General features: G+C 41.7%; 1 protein-coding gene across 2 annotated transcripts in view; it reads right to left on the reverse strand.

Annotated features, from left to right (window-relative positions):
- The window catches only part of brinp3a.2 (bone morphogenetic protein/retinoic acid inducible neural-specific 3a, tandem duplicate 2), a 36772-nt gene that overhangs the window by 9847 nt on the left and 5956 nt on the right, over positions 1–20969 (reverse strand). Inside the window, exons 2-5 of one of the 2 annotated variants that reach the window (XM_044044941.1) lie at positions 11877–12067; positions 9414–9604; positions 2621–2726; positions 1442–1678 (exon numbers count right to left, since the gene is read on the reverse strand). In XM_044044941.1, the coding sequence (XP_043900876.1) occupies positions 1442–1678; positions 2621–2726; positions 9414–9604; positions 11877–12067 (725 nt within the window). Of the gene's footprint in view, positions 1–1441; positions 1679–2620; positions 2727–9413; positions 9605–11855; positions 12068–20969 lie in introns of both variants that reach the window. The other variant, XM_044044940.1, reaches the window with a different exon arrangement.

Below are 20969 nucleotides of genomic sequence, written 5' to 3' on the forward strand. Positions count from 1 at the left end.
GTGTCCATTTTTCAGGCTGAATCCTGGCACCAGCTTCATGTATTGGTGGCTCACAGAGCAAAGCCAAATATGCTAAATAAAAACAAAACAAAACAAAACTGTGGAACTATTAGACAGTAGGATAAACATTGGTCCTGATAGTTTTAGTGAACAGTGTTTATTTGCTGACTATTTTTATTACATTTCTGCCTCTACATCACACGGTCTGCTTTATCGTCACTGTTAAGGTCATTAGCTTCACTTTTAGAAATACATGACTGAGCGAAAGAGTATCATTTGTGATTATTTCGTATACTGTACCTTTGCCTCGTCTCTCAAGGAATCTTGGCTCTTTATTTCTTTATTTTCAGTTGTTCACTGTCCTTTTCTCCTGCTGATAAAGCAGCAAGGTAGAATTGTGGTGTCTCATGCTAAAGGACACAGAGAATAAATCCTGCAGATATCTGCATTCTTGGCACACTCCTGCCCTCATTACACACACAGCAATGAAAACACTGAAAGTAATTGCACTTTGGGATGTTTCAGCCAAAACTAAGGAGTGGAAAAAACACATCCATTTTGATTTCACCTGAGTAATAACAACCAAGGCAGGGTGACTGAGCACAGCAATAATAACTAAACATTATGCTAAGCGCCTCGATTCAAAATCTGTTTCCCTGGTGATATGAAAGCTGAACTGCCAATAAACAGGTTTTATAGCTGATAAATCTGCTCCTGACATAATGTAAACTACCTGAGCCGAAAGCTGTTGCAGTTTTTTTTTAAATCTGGTTCTGTTGTTTTGTTAATTTTCCGTGGCAGAGCATATGAGAATTGCGTCCCATTGCTCACGGTGCCGCTGCATGATTCCACAGCCACTGCAGACCACTCCGCTGATTATCGCTCCCCGCTCCGGTTGTTCTACCCTACTCCAGTGAAATCAGTCACCGATTTCTCCATAAAAGAAAACAACACACAAGTGTGTTTTTTTTACACACACTTCGCACCCGGTGCGCGACCTTTAGCCATCGTGGCTACTATTATTTACTGCGTCTTTGATTGGAGCATGGCAGGTGTAAAAATGCTGCATTATCCAATTCTTTATACGAGCGGTTATCTCTTCTACTTGGCCCCGTGGTCACACAGGTGGTCCCTCGTCCTCCTCCTCCTCAACGGTGATTCAGACGCATGTTATGAATGAAACTGCAGCGATAAGGTGACACTGTGCTCCCTCATATGCTCTGTTTTTTTATATGCAGACAGGGTGCCACGTTTGACAACCCTCTATTATAGTTCACCTATGAGGCAACAGGGAGACACAAACATGTAGTACCCTTTCCCGTCTTCAGATTTCACAATGGACATAAAACTAATCCTCACCCCCTCGTTATATAGATGATTTATATTTTCAAACTTTCATTTGCATGCACTGTGAGAGGAAGACATCCCAAGGTGTTCTCACCTGATTCCTCAAATTCCTTGTAGAGAATCCCCCATGTCTCCGTGATTCTCTCCAGGCTCTTCTCCATGGCCTGGATGTCCATGTATGGGCAGTTGCATTCTGGGAACTTGGGGTCACAGTTGCACCAGCAGTCATTGTCCTTGCAGACAAATTCGCCTTCTCCATTGCAGGCTATGTAGCTGAGAGCAGCCTGCACAAAACTTTCTCTCAAGTAGTCTGGAAGGATCACTTGTAAGCCTGTCAAAGAAAGCCGGGGTTTAAAGCCATGATCAAACTGTAAGCCTCGGGAGTTACAGTTTACGTACAGTGGCACTACAGCACTGGCTGAGCTTATGTCGTAAAGGAATAGTTTCGGGATTTTCGAAGTGGGGGTTGCATAAAGTACTGATACAAAGGCAGGGTTTTACATACAGCTCCGGAAGAAGCCACTTGACAAACAGCTCAACCAGTAAAATATCCATCAGCTTAAAAGTCAAGCTACAGTTTAACTCAACTATGATTTATTCGGACCAGTGTCCATAGCCAAATATACAAGCATTAGTGGGGAATTCATTGACTCCACTGTAGGTGGAGATCAGCTTTTTCGTATTAGACCGTTCACCGGTTGACCTTTTAAAATCACAGACCAAAACAACCTTTGCTGACGGCTAGTTTGTAATATGTCACAAGCCATTCAGTGTTTTTCCACCGTCGAATACAAAGCGTTTCATTCTTTGAGCTGACAGAACATGCATTAAGTCTCCTTGTCAGTCCAGAAAACACACACTGGTCTGGAGTTTCCATGTTTTTTTTCTTGTTGTTATCTTTTTATTTTGCGTATTATTTCTGGATCAAAGCCCAGGGCAGGACCTGTGGAACAGGCTGTGGAACAGGCCAGTTTGGGTCCAGTTGAATGTATACACACACAATAGTAATTTGAACTGGACTTTGATTAATTAAATCAAGTACAATTTCAGTGTCTACTGAAATATTTAAATGTATTTTAAAAGTATGGTTTAAGTCAGACTTACACAATGATTAGATGCCTTACTAACAGCATGTCAACATAATAACTAACATAGACCAACAGCATAGTGAGCATGCAGAGCTCAATCACCTGCCCACGTCCAGAATCCTGAATTCCTCTTTAACAATAAACAATTGCAAACAAACAATGGTCCAAGAAAAAATCAAACAAACCTTGAAGCTGTACTTTATTTTCAGGGCTCTGAACCAGAACAGAGCTTACAGAGTCAAGGTTGTCATAGTTACTGCATCCGAGCGGACCTGTGCGGGTCTCGGTCACCTGGGAGACATCAGGAAAAGAAGTATGTTTATACATTTGTGTTTCTTTACTCTAACTGAAATATATTTCGAGCAAACGCCAAAGCTTGATTCAAGGCTGCTCTTGGTTTTGGACAGAGCCAAACCGCAACATGAGTGGCTCCCTCTGTTCTTTAAATTCTGTATTTCTACAAGCAGAAGGAAACGCTGCACTCATTTTTCCATTTTTCCATTAGAGTTTTTTTTTTTTTTTTTTTTTTTTTTTTTTTTTTGGTCACTCACTGATTGAGGACATTTCTGTTGACCTTTGCCTCAAAGCAGCTCTAGCAAAAACATGCTTTTTCACTTCATTTGCAAGAGGAGATTTTATTTCAGGCTTTTTTTTCCTGCCGTGACAAGGCAGCGAGAACCTACTGATTCTCATGATGCCACAGGACACCATATTTTTTTTGTTAAGGGATTTGTCCTGGTCCAGGCTTGTCAGGGGACAGTAGGTGTAAAGTGACAGATGGATGAAGCAGGGCAATGATGGTGAGTCCATCAGTAACAGTCACAGAAGCCCGGAAGGGTTCGGGAACTCGTGACTCTGGTGCTGCAGGTTAACTCAGTGTAAGCCTCCTTAATCAATCCTTAAGAAACGTGGTTGCTGTAAGCGGAAGACATACACATCCTCTACGCATGTGAAAAGGAAAGTGAAGACAATTTGAGTGCAATTGTTATTTATATCACTTTATATATGTCTTGGTCTACTCATGAGGGATTTTAATGCTGCTATAAATGTGCAGAAATGAGGTACAGCCATGGGTTTCAGACCCTATGAATACTGAAACCACATAAGGAATCATTTGATAACGCCATATGATATGCGATGTGGCAAAAATATTGACTGATGAACGGAGTGCTCAATTTCAGCTCTGCGTAGCAGCTGCTGCTCACCGTAGATACATTCTGCTTTATTAGAAAGACTTAATAGGACATTATTGGCCACCTGTATGTTGGCACATATGGCTATATGAGAGAATGAGGCAAAGCCTGGAGCTCGATCTAAGATTTTTGTATTTTCTTTATAGATATTGTCCTTTGCCCTCCACCTCATGATATTTGATTTGGTTGATATTGTTTTACGCTGGTTGCCCTTCCTGACGCAACCCTCCCATTTATCCGGGCTTGGGACTGGCATAAGGAGTACACTGGGTGTGAGCCTCCCCTGTGGCTGGAGTCAATTTTGAGTGTCCAATTGGAATTGGGTACCTTGCTCAGGGGTAACCTAGCCCCTGACCTGATGGGGACTCAAACTGACTACTCTTTGGTCACAAGCGTGGTTCCCTTTTCTGCTTAGCTATAGGTTGTCCCTACCTTCCAAGTAATCAGAAAAAAGGCTGGCTGATAGGAATAAAGTATGTCATGTAAACATGCCACTCCAGAACGTCCGATCCGTTACAGCCTATTTGGAAACAACTTGAATTGCCTATTGTCACTTGGTTCGGTGTTCATATAAAGCAGTGGTTCTTCAACTTTTTCTGTTGGGCCCCCCTTTAGAGGAAGAATGGTCTCCGTTAAGGATGCACCGATATGACTATTTCCACCGATACCGATATCCGATATTAATATTGCTGCTATGGCCGATAACCGATATCTACCGATATCGATAAAAAAAAGTTTCTGAGATGATAAAAGTTTGCACAGAATGAAAATCGTGCAAGCAGAATTTTTGAATGTCTTCCTTTATTTTCAAAACATGTTTTACCTCCAAATAACAAGGTCACATAAGACACAAGTAACCAACTACAAGTAAAGGTTTTTAGAAACCTTTACCACTTGTAGCAAGTGTGTAACTAAATTAAAGTACAGTTTAACTCCCTCAACTCACTAGCAAGTGTGTAACTAAATTAAAGAACAGTTTAACTCCCTCAACTCACTAAACTCTTGTGAGAAAGTTTGGATCATAAATTACAAACATGAACATAAATAAAAATAATACCCTGCCAAAGTTACTGTAACCGAGATAAGGGCGTCTATACTGGGTACGTAAATAAACAACCCTTCCTCCCGGCAACAACAACCGCGCCACTTCCCTTCACAATAAAACTACACAACAGAAATGAGAAACAATACCTGACAAGCTCTACTAAGAGCTGCCATAATAAAAGAAAACATGTTAAAATACTTTATCAAACTTGCCAGTATTCATGGCAACCAGATATTTATTCAATTGCAAAACATCGGAAAAGTAGCGCCGACTTGGCAGGTTGTTGCGGGGTTCAATATGCGCTATCAACCGTCGGAACCCTCGGCTGGTCGTCAAGAGCAATCATTTCCATTACCTTGATCGTTATTGCCCTGGCCAATGTCTTCCTTTGGTCGAGTCCCAGCTGCGCTGCTTTCTTTTTTGTCCGCCGCCTAATGTTACTAGCGTTAGCTTCCTGCCGTTGTTTGTGTACTTCTGGGTGGCGGTTTTTCAAATGACATAATCAAATTTGTGGTATTGAATGACTTGACGCGGAACCCTCCTCGCATTACCTCGACTTTGCAAGTGTTGCATAATGCTTTTCGCGTATCTTCTATTGACACCCTGAAAAATCGCCCACACCGCTGACATTCTCTCTCAACACACACACACACACACACACACACATCTTGTGCTGCGCTTGCGTCACTGGCACTGTCATATGCCCAAACAAATGCCACATGGCCTCCCCTTCCCGACACATACACAAACAGCAATTAGACGGGTATAAACATCGGTTGTTAAAATCGGCGCAGTTTTACTCATTGGACCGATGCCGATATGTTAAAAAATGACGAACATCGGCCGATACCAATATTAATGCCGATATATCGTGCATCCCTAGTCTCCGTGTGTCTCTTAAATTTATTAGGTTTCATGCTGTCCCCATTACCAATGTTTTGAGACGCAACACACAGAGAGGTCTTTCTTCATCTCGTTCCACATTCGCCATGAATCCAAGACTGAGGTATGCGTCGTCGTATTTTCTCCTCGTCTTCGGCTGACGTTGGCTTGTCGTTAGTTTCTGAAACATTGCATATCGTTTTGCTCCTACCAGAAACTTCTCCATTATCCAAGCCTTGTCACCAGTGTGGATTTTGTTGTGGTACATCCCTAAAATGAGTCCGGGTTACTGCGAGTTCCACCTGCTGCAAATAGAACGGACCCCTGAGGGGCCCCACAGTTTGATAAAAAGAGTCAATCCGATCCTGACTTCCAACGTTGGTGTCATGCGTCCACGTAAACGATGGAATTGTAAATTCCAATCGGAATGAATATTTCCGGAATGAAGAAATTTTGCACACGTGAACATAGCGAATACTAAGCATTAAGAGTGGGAACAAAAAAAAAGAATTTGTCTCTTCCATAATGAGAAAAGAACACAATCAAGTTGTTAATGAAAAGAAAATATGAGACCTGAGAATCCTGCTGTTGCCTCGTTCAAAACGTTCCGCCTTGTTCATCGGTGTTTTCAGAGTGGAAATTACGGTTCAAGTCATGTGCCGATATTGTCATTGATTCGGGTCAGAAAATTCTCATACAGAAAAAAAACAGGGTCCCTGCTGCTTTCCGACAGCTGCTGTCATTAGTCATTGTTCAAACAAGCCGGCTGTGTCACACACTGTCCTCTGCACCGTGACTTCTTTAAGAGAGCCCAGATTTCCACAGCCAATCCCCAGCATAGCACAGCACAGCACAGCACATATAACAGGCTCGCTCTCTCTGCAAAGTGAGCTTCAATTTCCCCTTTTGTGGCTCTTTGCCTTGCCAGCCCTCACCCATTCATCTCTCAACTTGTTTGATTTCAAATTCATGCAGAGGAGTGCTTAGATGCATTTGTTCTGCTAGTGCGTGGGTCAGCACCCGGTGGAAATGATGCACAAGTGTAGGGGGCTCTCTCTCTCTCTCTCACTCCTTTGACTCACTTCCTCCCAGTGATGGAGGTGAGTCTCTCCTCCCTCCACCTGTCAGTTACGCCAGAAGACTGCCTTTGGAGCATGAAAGCACTGCCTCTATGTAGCTACAAAAAAAAGAAAATAATAATTCTGAAGAAATGAAACAGACAAAAGCATCTGCCTCTACACTACAGATATGTCTCCCTTAGGTGCAAAAGAAAAGCCCTCCCTGAACACAATGTGCTGTAGTGTGAGGACGGAGCTTTGATATTAGTACAGGGAGTCTGATTCTGATTGATGTCCTGTTGCAGTGGAGAAAGCTGTACTTTACACAATGACAGCCTCCGTGTTGGAATGAAAAAAAGGCACAGGGTGGGGAGTAGGGGGGGAGTCAGCCTCCTCTCCGTCACCCCATTAACCCCATGCTACCTGAAGGTGACAACCGGAGGCAGCAACCTGACATAAGCAGTGTTTCACAAGATTCATTTATCTCCCCCCCTCGCCATATGTGCCCGGCACACCCAGACTCGGTGTGCTTATACGATGGCGGCTGATGATCATATCTCATCACAGGGGGGAAAAAAAACAAAAAAAACAAGAAGCATAATCTTCCGTTTTATTTTCATTGCTGTTGTCATTGTTTTATGACAAGGAAATTGTAAACAAAATGTAATGGCACCCAAAGCTGCGCAAAGACAGTTTTCTGCATCGCAAGTGACACCAAGACGCAAATATAAACCAAATCTGAGGATTTTTTTTTGTTTTTATGTTATTGTTGTGTGCCTCTATTTGGTCTTCATGAACATAAATGATGTAATGTTATTTGTATGCCGCAGCTTTCATCTGTCAGGCAACGCTATGTGCGTATGCACCAGCAGCGTGGGGGGAAATAAGTGTTTATCCCATCTAACTGCTGTCACTGTGTCTTTGTAGGGCTTTCACTTCTTATCTGAAATATTTATCAGATGTATGTTTGATCTTAGGGGTGCAATTTCAATCTTGAGCCTGCAAAAAAAAGTTTGAGTTCAGAATATACAGCCTAGAAGCCTATCATGCCGTTTGATGTAAATACCGTGTGGGCCAGCAGAGGCATTTTTGTTCAAACTTGATGTTTGGGAAAAAGTGACAGCCCTTTGTGTATTTTTAACACACTCACAAAATATTATATTTCTATTACTATGGTGTGTTAATGATATGTATGTCCTATCTGATATGGAGGACCTTTTACTTTCATCTGAGAAATTGAAAAGGCATTTAATGAATTCGGATTCATATGTTCTGTTTCGCTGAGTTCCTTTCCTTGTGTCCTTTGTCGAGTAAACTTTTTGTTTCACTCTGTGGTTTCCCTCTGTGTGCATCATGTGTTATTTCACTCCCTCACTGCCCTTTTGTTTTGCTCGCCTGTCTGATAACCAGCGCTCGTTCCCAATTGTTTTCACCTGTGTCTCGTTATCTCACCTTCCCTTTATTACACACCCTCTCTCTGTGTTCCCCTTTGTTTGTGGCCGGATTTCGTTTTTTATTTATTTATTTATTTGTTTATCTTTTGGCAACTGTAAGGATTTATACACCAGCCTAGTGAGTCGTGAATGTGCATAAATCATCAACGTCAATGAAAGTTTGAAAGTTTTGTCATTACAAATATGATATGGACGACAGAGGAGAGGACAGGGGAAATAAATTCACTTAATGTCATTTTTATTTCTGGCTAAAGAAGCTTGTCTTCTTCTTGGCGTCGCGCTACGTGAACGTCCCCCAGATGGAAGTGAGAGGTAAATGCTCGAAGTTGAAACGTACGTACCAGCACGGTGCGCATTCTTAAATTCAAAGCCGGCGAGATGAAAGAGAAAATAAGTAAAAACAAAAACTGAAAGGTCCACATGGCATTGTGTTTTTAAGAAATTTTATGAAAAAGTGTGTCCCTGAGGGAGGTTTGTGGACGGATACTTCATGAGTAGCTCTAACTATCCACTTTGCTTGTTTAAGGTTTGTTGAAATCCTCGTCCTGATAGTTATCGATGCATTCTGAAAATCAGTGTCTGTAGCCCCCCCCCAACAAAGACTCGAATGTTTGACTGGCATATCAAACTGTCCGTCATTAATTATGAGGCTTCACAACGAGCCAGAGAGACACTGGTAGTCAGTATTTTGAGCAGCAGAAATTCATTTCTGAAAACCTCGTTCAACCTGTTTTTTTTGGTTTCCTTTACCTTGTTAATCACGCCTCCGTAACATCAGTTGATCAGGCATGTCACCACCTAACATCAGGTGAGAGTTCTGAGGAAGATCGAACCAAAAAACTAAGCTCAATCAGAAGACATAATGAACTTTCACAATAGATGTAGTTCAACCTGTTTACAGCCTCCATGCTTTACCAGCACAATGTAGCTGTCTGTCTTGATACTATCCATCCATCCATCCATTTTCTACCACTTTGCCTGGAAACTGGAGAACCCGGAGAAAACCCCCACACACACACACAGGGATCACATGCAAACTATGCAGAAAGGCCCTTGTTCCAACCGGATCTTGAATCCGGGTCTTCTTGCTGCAAAGACACTGTGTGGTATAAAAAAGTGACATCACCACAAAAGTAAGATGTGAAGAAAAAAAAAGACAGTCGCACACCTCTGCCAACCCTCCAGCCTTACACATTTTTCACCTCATTGTCCTGATGTAATGAGTTTGACTTGATTGATGACTCGTGACCCAAAAAAAATCAAAGTAGACGTAATAACTAGTGCGTCGGTGTGTGTGAATGTGCCCCGGGAACTCAACAGTATATAGACAAAAAAAAGGATTGTACCTTGATGGCAGTGGAGGCGATCTGGATGTGGTGCAGCTTGCGCAGGGTACTCTCTCTGTCAATGAAGTAGGAGGCAGCCAGCTGGTGCAGAGCCTCCAGAGTCACAGTGGACGAGTTCCCAGAGTAGTCGCTCACCTCTGCTTTCTTACTCAGTTTCCTCTTGTCCACAAATATCGTCAACGCCTCTTCTCCTGCACAGAAACATTTAAAAAAAAAAAAGTTTTTTGTTGGTTTGTCAGTTGCAGCAATTGTGCTTTTGCCCATTTTTCCAGAATAACCTTCAATATCTGGCAGTCATTTACGATTTGCTGCATGTCAAAACAGTGCATTAGCAATTTAATTTGAAATTTGAACAGTATAAAACATATTTAAAATGAGACTGTTTGCGGTTTTGTCTCAATGTCCAAAAACAGGGCAAAAATATGGAAACTATGCACAGGCGTCTTTCCACCTTTTTCCCTTTGTGGCAACAAAGACACTGATTTGTTGGCTTCCTGCAACAACGCGAGTGAAAATACCATAATAACCACATGTGCAACTTGTCAGCTTTCAGAAACCTTCACAATGTTTCTCATAGCACAAACTGGCGCGTAAATTACGGTAATGCAAAGTGCACTTGCTCAAACGTTTCTATACACTGCCTTTCACTGGCACATCGTTTATGACTGAATATGTGCGTTTTCCCACTTAATCCATTATTTGGCCCTTATATAATGTTATAATTTACAACCCAACCTGTTCTGTTTTGGGACACAACAATTCCAGATAGAAACAACACAGCAAAACCAAAGCTGATTTTTGACCTCGGTCAGGACCAGCCACATCATCCGCATCAGTAGCCACTGATCATAGCAATCAGCACTTCATATGTCCAAGGGCTTTGGTGCGGCACAGTCTCATCGCCCCCGAATCGCGAGACAGAGCGCCTCATTTTATCTCCTCATAATGCAGTGTTAATGCTATTGGGTGCTATTTTTTTTGTTTCTCAGCTGCTGGGGGACCCACCCTATTAATATCACAATATCTATTTATTCATTTCTATAAGTCCACGTGTGTTTCCGAACACAGAGGAGCAATCCATTCAGAGCCGTGGAGGCACCTATGGCAACGGTCCAAGGCAAACCCCTCATTTTCCAGGGAGTCCGGTGTGTAAAAGTAATCGACAAGTATTGCTCTGTGTGTTATATTCCTTTCATCACTGCACTGCACTCAATAAAATAAATAAATACGTAAATAAATGTGGCACTGTTTGGTACAGCGCGCGCACACACACACATACGTCTCTGAAGAGCAATGTCTGTGTAGTCGGTGGCACATTATCCTGCTGTGACTTGTAATTCATGTTACTTGACTTTGACCAAGTCACTGTGTCGCGCTCGTCTGTTCTCCTGATGGGAGAGCAAAGTGTTGCAGCGTTGATCAACACAAACTGTTTACTCTCGTAAAGCCGACAGGATGTTCTCCGGGAGCTGAAGCAGCTCCTGAGAACACTTTTTCTCCTTTTATCCGACACTATTAATGTACCGCGTAAGGGAGAAGCACTGCCTCTTAATTTCATTGTACTCCGCATGTGTCATCAGCTGGTAAGAGTGCGCTATGGCTTCATCGCTGCTCTGTTAAGGGGTCCAGTGTGTAGGAATTAGTGACATCTAATGGTGAGACCGCAGATGGTAACAAGCCAAAACACTCCTCCGCTCATTCTTCCTTTTCAGGGAACTATACAGTGGCCTCTGCATGCCAGAAAAGATAATAAAAAAAAAGACTCTCCCACTCTCTGCCATTTTCTTTCTCTTGCTTGCTGGATTATACATGTTGTTTATGTGGGTGGAGCTTTTTTTCTTTTTCTTTTGTGTAGTAAGCCATGTACATTTCTGCATTGCCCCTGCCTAAAGTGCACATAAAAAGCTTATAAGGTTATCACAAAAACAAAGCTATTTTTATTTGAAATTGATCATACACTCATACAGCACTAGTACTTGGGGCTATAGTCTATTCCAGTAGTTCTCAAACATTTTATACCCCCCTTGAATATATTGAGCTCTTGAATTAACACCATTATCACCGACGTTCAAACGCGGTGGTGTAAATAGGTCGAGCAAAGTCAGCTACGGACTTTTCACAGGAGGCAGATTTAGTCCCATTTGGTCTCTCATCCTCCTCCTCTTTCTTCACGTGTACTTCTCACAATGGTCTAGTGAGATTAGATTAAGACAGAGTGAGACACAAGGTGACTCTAGCTATTTGTTCCAATAACCACAGTTTGAGAACCATGGAATCTATTCAATTTCTGCCAGTTAACCCTTTTAGTTGATGCACACTGATCACAATTATCTGTGTGTCTTCAGGTGTCCTGGTCCAACACATATCGTTATTGAAAACACACTATGAGCTATGGTTGTGACAATAATCTACATTGTACTATGCTTTGAAATAATAAAATACCATTTGCTTTTTCTTGTTTACCTCCCAGGGTAGCTGACAGCAGAAAGTGAGTGCCATACTTCCTGATCAGGTTGTCAGTGATCATCTGCGTGGTGGGTCTGTGGCCCAGGAGTCGTATGTTCCTGATAAACTCAGATGTCAGAGGTAATGGAGACTCCAGGAAATCTCTCCGTTCAACTGCCAGATTATTCACCTTCCATCTCCCAAACTCCCTGCACACAAAAACACACAAGCAAAGTAAAGTAAATAACAAAAAAGCAATACATTATTTATTATTCAACTGGTTCAAAAGAGTCCTCTGTGGAAGAAAATGTATAATTAGTGAATTAATGAGCCCAAATTAATCAATTTTACATATTATTACACTTAATATTAAAGTAAACTGATGGACATTTTGTCATGATACGATTCAATTCATAGAATTTAGTTTTTACTAGCAGCTTTTGGCGGCCTTCTCTGGTTCTCATACATCGTGACAATGTATTTGTTCATCATTTGAAACAGAGAAACACGCATGCAGATGAAGTTCTTTGTGACTTTTTTTTTGTTGTGTTGTGTTTTTTGTTTTTTTTTTGCACGGTAAGGAATCCCTCAACCATGCTGACACAGCCTAAAATTAAGTGAAAGTGAACTGATGAGAACGAGGAGAAAAAAAAGAGCAGAAAGCTGGTGACAGAAAAAAAAAGAAAAAAAAAAGAAAGAAAGAAAGAAATCATTTGAAACCGAGATTGTCACCCGGGATGCTGCTGCTACTTCACAGCTGAGAGATGTTTTCCTTAACAGCCCCATCACGACAGACACGCGTGTCAAAATGAATAAAACACAGGTTGGTGTAAGAAAAGAAATAAAACTCAAGCTGTGAATCTAGGCAGCGCAGAATGAAGAAAGTCACAAAAACCGTGAAAGAAAAGGGACCGCCACCCTTTGTTGCCTTTTCAAGTTATTCCGGTGACCTCTGACAGCTAATGTGTCTGACCTCCACCATGAGTGCTGCTTATATGCTGGATTTATATGAATCCCTGGTGCTTCATTGATTATAATGTCTCACATAGCCAGACCTCCACTGCGCTGTGTCAGCACCTCGGAAGGTTCTACTTGCCCCTATATATCATTCTGCTATAGAGGGAGGGAAGGAAAGGAGCGTTTGTGTATTATTTTGAAACCAATCACACCTACATACGGCGACATGCAAAATATACAATCACACAATCCGATTCTACATCAGAACCTGCCATATTCAACTTGTAGACTCCAGCTCTGAGCTTTTATAAGTCCCTTAAAGGCGTCATAGACCGGAAGCTCCAATTAACGCTGCGTTTGTGTGTGTATCTGCGTCATGAAACCCTAAAGTTTCAGAACAAACAGTTCAGCCACTGCTGAGAAAATAGTGTTGTATTGTTTTCCTGGGCTCTGCGAAGCGGATCGGCACTTCCTTAATTTGATGTCGTCATCAGAAATCCTCACCACTCCTCTCACCACCGTAGCGCCTCCTGGTGCGGGCACTAGTCCGGGCACATCCGGTTACGTACGTTCAACCGCAGAAGAAGAAGAACTACTCTCATTGTAGCTGCTGAGATGCAGATATGTGTATCTGAGAGCTGGCCTACCTATTACGTCACTTCCAGGTACCTGGCCAATCACAGGACAGTGGGAAAGCACTCGTTGGCTGGCCAATCACAACACAGTCCTTGTCTGGGGGTGTGGTTTTGGTCTGAAACAGCGCAGCTGACGAGAGCGTCAGTGAGGAGATATTTTGATCGGCTCGTTTGCAGCGACTAGGAGGTTTTTAATCATGAAAACAAGTTAATATATGTAAATGGACCTTCATAACTAACATATATGTGTGATACAAGCATTCTATGTCACCTTTAATAAAGGGAGAAACTATAGAAGAATTAGAGAAGAATCACGCGGCCAATGGGAGGCTTATACCTGCAGCCTATGCGTCAGAGTGTAATACGTCTGTCACGCGTGTCCATTTGTGATAAACGGTGATACTGTATGCACAGCGGGAAGGTAGCGGGAATGAAATGAAGACTTTGACTCAAGGTTTGAATACTGTCAAAACGAATAAGACTCTTCCTCCTCTTCCATATCTCCCGCTTACAGCTACTAAGCTACTCATTCTTTCTCTTTTCATGTAACAAAAAAAAAACGAGCACATGCAGCACATTGTTAAAGGAACAAACAGATAAGTCATAGGCAGTGTGGTGAGCGGCGCTGGAGCAGAGCTTAAAGAGATGCATGTTCATGCGTGTGCATCAATAAAGACCAAGCTGCCATTCCTGCATGCATTATTACAGTACATTTGTAAAAACCTTTGCCTGAAGCAAATCTCTTTGAGCAGATGTTGCATTTGGCAATGCTTTGTATAAAGTATGTGAAGTTATTCAACCAAGGTCAAGCTGTTAAGTGGAATATTTCCATGTTAAGTATCCTACAGATAACTTTGTGCACTTGTTCACCTTAACAGAGAGAGTGTTACTGTGCATTTAAATGAGCCTTGTTTGTTTTTTGTTTCTTTGTTTGTCTGACTTTTGGCAAAATATTACAAATTTGGATATTGAGATCCTTCCCTCTAACTCGAAGTAAAATAAGTCCTTGAAGAGATTGCGGTGAACTGAAATATGACAATCACAAAATAATGCATTTTATTTTATGGGAAAGAAGCAAGGTGCTCATATTTCTCAAATTTAATTACCAGTAGCAGCCACAACCCCGGGGATTTATTCACAGCGATAAACTCGCTGGTCAGTCCTCGTCCTTGTCAGCATTTGGTAGCGTCCAATATGTGAGCAGTATTTTCTTCATTCTGTAAATAGTATCTATCTGTCTGTCTCTCTGTCTGCCTGTGTTGCACTAAACAATCTGATTTCCCCTGGATTTCAACTGAAATGTGGGCATGGGAGATGCACACTGATAGCAGGTGGATTTAATTCGATTAACATCATATCTGAAAGAGATATTTCATAAATAAATCGTGAAGTCGAGCCTGCGTGCGATTCATCAGAAGGCTGATAAAAATCAGCGCGAAGGAACCTTTCACAGATTTATCTGCGTCCGCGTTTATGTTTGTTGGTGTATGCAGAGAACCACCACTTCTTCTATTTTATTTTGAAACGATGGCGCGATACAAGTCAGGTTACCCAAAGTAATTTCATGTTTATTTGAAAAAAATGTACATTTATTTTGGAAAAAAAAGCAATGAGCAACGATGAACACACCCACTGAATACACTGCATTTCGCTACTTTCATTGATAAAAGTTAAACTCCATAAACTCTGGACATGTTTTGAGTCAATAAAAGAAACAATGACTGAGGCAGCGGAGGGTAGAAAAATATGCACGTAACTGGCTGCTTTGAAAAATCCATGCTCTGAGAGCACACAATTCAATCTGGTTCCTCTGCGTCGGGTTTAAAGGCCCTGAAATGTCTTTTTTTCTAAGTCGCTTTGGATTCAAAAGTGATGGAATCCCACACAGATGCACTGCGTGTCAGAGAGTGTTGGTTATCTTACGTGTTATTTTTGTAGCTGTGTTTCGCTTGAGCTTTCCACTCTGGATTTGACTTTTTTGGAAAATGCTTTTACTTCGCTGATGAACAGAACGTTTTTTTTTTTGTTTGATTTTTGCTCGTGTTTCAAGGGAAACTCCTAATCTGTCAGTGATAATGACAGACTCATTGCTCACAGCTGAATTGATTTGAACAAGAATGAATAAAAGAATGAATTTATTTTGAACACAGAAACAAAATTCCTACTCTGATCCATTGTGACTGTTCGTCTATGACATAAACATGAAAAAAGTATCCTCATCTCCTAATTATTTGCGGTCTAAATATCCACCCAGTGTCAAATATACGCTCAATAAATACATAAATCACACAACACAGAGCATTCAGGATGCTTTTTTCCATTACTATGTCAAAATGTATATATAGAGGCAATAAGAATGTGCATTATGGAGTGTCTTGTGTCCTTTTTTCAGCACAGCCTATCGGCAATCTGATGAAAAATATTTATTTTCTTCCATTTTCACCAACTACATAAACACACCCGAGCAATGAGTACTAAAAATCTTTTAAATTGGTGATTACATTCGTGAAATTTGAAATTTGGAAGTACGTTCTCTTAGTTTTGACACGCCCATGGCGCAGTTTACAGTTTAATTGTAAGACTGTAAGTGGCTCTAAGTTGCCCATAGATGTGAGTGTGTGGGTGAATGATTGTTCATCTCTTTTGGCCCTGCAAAGGAGTGGTGACCTGTCCAGGGTGTGCCGCACCTTTGGCCCTAAGTCAGCTGGGATTGGCACCAGTAGCACCACGACCCACATGTGGAGGATAGGTAGATGATGAATGAATGAATGAATGAATGAATGAATGGATGTAGGACAACTGTGGTCAGTGTGGTTGGGTGTACGTTTTTTAAGCCTTTTGAGGTCTGGAAAAGGACAGAGGGAACGGTGCAGATTCAGCATCAGTAGTGAAGAGGGAGCTAAGCTGCAGGGCAACGTTTTCAATTTGCCACTCAGTTTATATTCCAACCCTCACCTGTAGTCATGAGCTCTGGGGTAGCGAACAAAATAATGAGACACAAGTGGACAAAATTAGTTTATCCCGTTGGGTAGCCCGGCTCAGACTTAGAAGTGGGATAGAGTGGAGGGAAATCGGAGTAGAGCTGCGATACCTTTGTGTCTAAAGGACCCGTCTGAGACCATTCAGGCAGCTCAAGTGTGCCGCCTGAGATGGAACCCGAGGGAAGACCCAGGACATTCCACAGAGATTTCACATTTAATGTAACCGAGGAACACTGGGGGGAAGCTGCTGTTGGATGGATGGATGGATGGATGGATCATATATGGCTCTGTTGCTTAACTATATTGGCTGAAAGGTAATTAATTATGATGTGTAACCAAGCTCAACTATGAGAAAGTAATACGTGCTACACAGTCAGTCAAAAACCTCGTGTAATATCTGTCTTTACTTTCTCTTTGAAGAAGCAAATACAAAGCCGCTGAGTGCAGTATTTGAAACTGCAAAATATCAGTAACATGCAGTACTTTTTCCTACATAGCATCTAAATCTCTATATGTCATATTTGGAGGCACAGGTGACATGTACAATAAATCCACAGGTGCTGGAAGGTTTTCATTTTATTAGACTCCCCAAATGGGTTTGATGTCGTCCACCTGTCTGTGAAGTGACACAGTTTTTTCACTACCAACTGATGGTAGTTCGTAGTTCGTGAAACGACACCACCTACTTAGTTTGCTACCGACGGTGAGCTAAAAAGAAGAGAAAAGAAAAAGCGTTTGTTCATGGTTGTCTGGTTTTTAATACAAACTCATTAGATGCAGTGGAAATCGGAGATGATGCAAGACAAGCCACCTGGAGAAAAACTACCACTAATTAAATGTGTGCTTAGAAAATTACGATAGTGTTTGTTTATAAAAGCGACATTTTCAGGCCAAAAGTGCAATCCTATTTTAAATTTTGGAAAACTTTTTAGTTTTAAAAAGTTTTGCTCTGCGCCACCCCTGCCCCCAATTTACTTGCCTATATAGGAAGACGGGGTCGGAAGACATATTCATCAAAGTCTCTATGGACAGCAAGAAAGTGGAAAGTGCAGTATCTTGATGTGAAAAAAATCCCTATATGAACATCATAACCAAAAAGGAACAATTTTGAAAGTGTTTTCATGGATTATTATTAATTTTCCCAGATTTCAGTGCAGCAAATATGAACAAAGAACATGTGTGTTAGAGATATGCACAATATTATGGCATCATGATGTGCGTATTCACCGATATTGGCTTCAAAATGTATTATTGGAACTGACGCTTTTATCCAAAGCGATTTTACACATGCTCCCACATGCATGTGTAAAATATAAAGTCTTCGTTCCAGAATAATGCCGTGTTTCACTCCATGGTCTCAGCTTGCCTCGACTCACCTCGCCTCTACGCGGTTCGGTTGGTTTCCCGTTACAACATAGTACCTCCTCAACGTGGGCGGAGTCATCACTGCACGGCTGCATGAAACGGCGGTGAGTTCGCTTCACACACGACACACACAGACTAGTGACGGGCAATCATTAGAATCAGTCCATTGAGTCAAATATTGAGATTTTAGACATTTCCCTGGTAATTGTTTGAGATTGACCCACGTTTTTTGGTATTGTTAAGCTGATCTACAGTTCGGCTTGATTCTTGTGCCCGACGTCTCTTCCTGTGACGGCACTCTGACCGATCGGTGGACGGCTGTCTGGCGACGTCACGCATACTATCGCCAGGTACTATCGCTAGTGGGAACGCGTAATAACCATGTTGTGCCGAGGCGAGGTGAGGCGTGTTGCGCTAGTGGGAAAAGGGCTTAAAAGACTGATATGCATATATGTACCAATATCAATTATTGGCCCAAACATCACCGATATATCAGATATCGAAATTCCCAGTAAGTGCGTCGTCCAGTCTTTCAAATATTGCTCTTTTCGCCCTCTTGACTGCTAATCAGAACGCGTGGAACACCCTTGGCCGCTCATGACAGATGGGGGTAGTTTGGCCTTTTGAAAGGGTATATATCACATTAAACCAGGAGTAATGAGGAATGCTCCAACAGCCAGGTGTTTGACTGCTGCTAAGTGTACACGCTAACTGCTGCACATAGACGTCAACACACTCGGGCCGCAACGATTTCCAATGCACATCAGTTACTTTGTTAGTTGTTGTTGTTGTTTTGTTTTTTTTTATGATTATATAATCATCAAACGAGACACTAATGCACATATTACCCCAAAAACTGTAGGCGGAGAGTAGGAAGTAAACATAATGATGTTGAATGGATACGCGGTATCCATTGACCTTTTTGCTGACACTGTACTATTCAGACAAAGCCTTTGACTAATCTCTTGCTCAGATACATCTAGTGTAGCGATTAATCTTCACCTCATTTCATGCCATACAAATAAATGACCTCTTCAAATGGTACACCGTGTCTCTTGAGTTCCACTTTGCAGCATGGAAGCACTAGTTCCAGGCCGCAGCACATTCTGTGGAAAAGGAGGAGCATGCGGGCAGGGAGGGAGCGGCGGAGGGAGGGACAGCGAGAGAGAGAGAGAGAGAGAGCAGAAAACAGGTATAGAAAGACTATTCACAAATCCCCGCTGTCATTCGTTTCTCCAGTTATCGTTGACTGTGATAAGCTGGCACTGTCTTATCTTAAACCCCCAAAAGGCCAAATGGTTCATCCTGCAGGGAAGAGAAGGAAATGAAATGGGTTTCACCTCGGAGTTGATTTTAGGGGCTGCAATCCTCCCCACAACTTGCTATGTCATTATTATTATCAATCGTAGCACCTTTTCACCAAGGTACATCACTTTCATCAGTTTAAATCTTTGGCTGCTATCATCGCCAAGTGCTGGAGTTTCTCAGAAGTCAGAGAGGGGTTCTATTTTCTGAAATACACGCTTTCAGATTTTAAACCAAGGCAGAGGAAAGTGCATTTCACTCTGACTTCACTGCACATTAGTGGGCATCTTCTGTGTTTTTTTGTTTTTTTTTTAAAAAACCCACTGAATATAGTTGCGATCAATTGTCAAGAAGGAGTATATTTCCCATTTCTGAGATATTAACATTTGAATACTGTAAATGTCTACAGGCCCCTTATAAAATCTCCAGCATTTCACACAAATAAGGAAAGGTTGGTGAGAAAATAGAATGTGAAATGTGTGTGTAACCAAATTATTTTTAGTCTTTTATTTCTACACCATTTATCATCTCGCAACTCTTCCGGATGTATCTTGCGATCGTTTCGGAGGCCGCCCAACCCCTAAATTGTGACTCGCTCGACCATAACTGAATATAAAGTAGCAGCAGTTTAACACAAGCTCCACCTCAGACAGCAATACAACAATAAACCTCAGTCTTATTGCAGGAGCCCTCTCCTATGCAGACAATGACTAACCTTTGATGCCATTCAGCAGGTGCTATGTAGATTGAGAAAATGATGAAATAGAAGTCTTTTGAAATTCCGATTTAATATCTAATGAGCATTATTATCCAGAGTATCATGATATTCCACATTCCAAAAAAAAAAAAAAATCAATAATCCAATGCAATATGTTGAAAATAAGGCCAAATGTAAGGCAAACACTCATGTCTTTCACCCTGGTGAAGATGGCAGCATTCCCTTTGGCAACGTTCACAGCAGACAGGTGGCCGAGGCGGAAGGCTCACATTGTGTTTGCATTGGAAGCAATGGTTACGCTCCTCCATATCCAGCATACAGAGAGAGACACACACACAGACACACACACAATTTCTCTTTCATTTTGTTCAGAGGACTTGTTAAAAGTTCTTTCAAATTCAATCAGTAAGAAAGGCAGGAAATTGAGTGGAGGGGCAACGTGGTGTGAATTCATTACTACATCATTGCTGAGGTGGCTGAAACGCTGTAACTCAGAGAGGCAATTCTGGTCATTCATCTTCTCCTGTCATTGGGCATTTATTAGGATTTTGCCTGAGATCTGGACTGCACATGTGGAGGACCGGGGCAGAAAATAATATTGTCACTTTCAATCACCTCTGGCCCCCGTGTTCCGCACAAGTGATGTGGCTCTCAGCCCCAAAGTGGACTGTCAAAAATTATCATTTACAACAAACACAAGCTCAAGATGTATTTGTCCGCGCTACAGCTGCCGGATTCGCTCGGTGGCTGCGGACTGAGTTATTGATATGAGCTACTCACTATCTCGGAAATGCACAGACAGACAAACTGCAGAGTTTTCAGCGTCAGTAAGATTTACTCAGGAGGGCAATGTTTCCCCAATTTTTTACCTTTTTTTTTTTTAAGATGGCAACCTATTGTGACCCAAGTCGTGACAGCAGGAACACATTTGTGGATAATGTTGCACCTAATATTATTTTGAATTGGTAAGCAAATCCAAGAGATGTTATTTTTAACATACATACACAGCTTTTACTTTGGGAATCACTGCTCTAGGGGGAACATGGATTTTAGTGGCAAATCATCAATAGGGGGCACTATAGGTGCTGACCCCACCTGCCCTACATGAAAAAAGAATAATCACAGACTTTCACTGACTTTCTCAAATATA

The sequence above is a fragment of the Solea senegalensis genome, linkage group LG14, assembly GCF_019176455.1.
Source record: "Solea senegalensis isolate Sse05_10M linkage group LG14, IFAPA_SoseM_1, whole genome shotgun sequence".
Taxonomy (NCBI): Eukaryota; Metazoa; Chordata; class Actinopteri; order Pleuronectiformes; family Soleidae; genus Solea; species Solea senegalensis.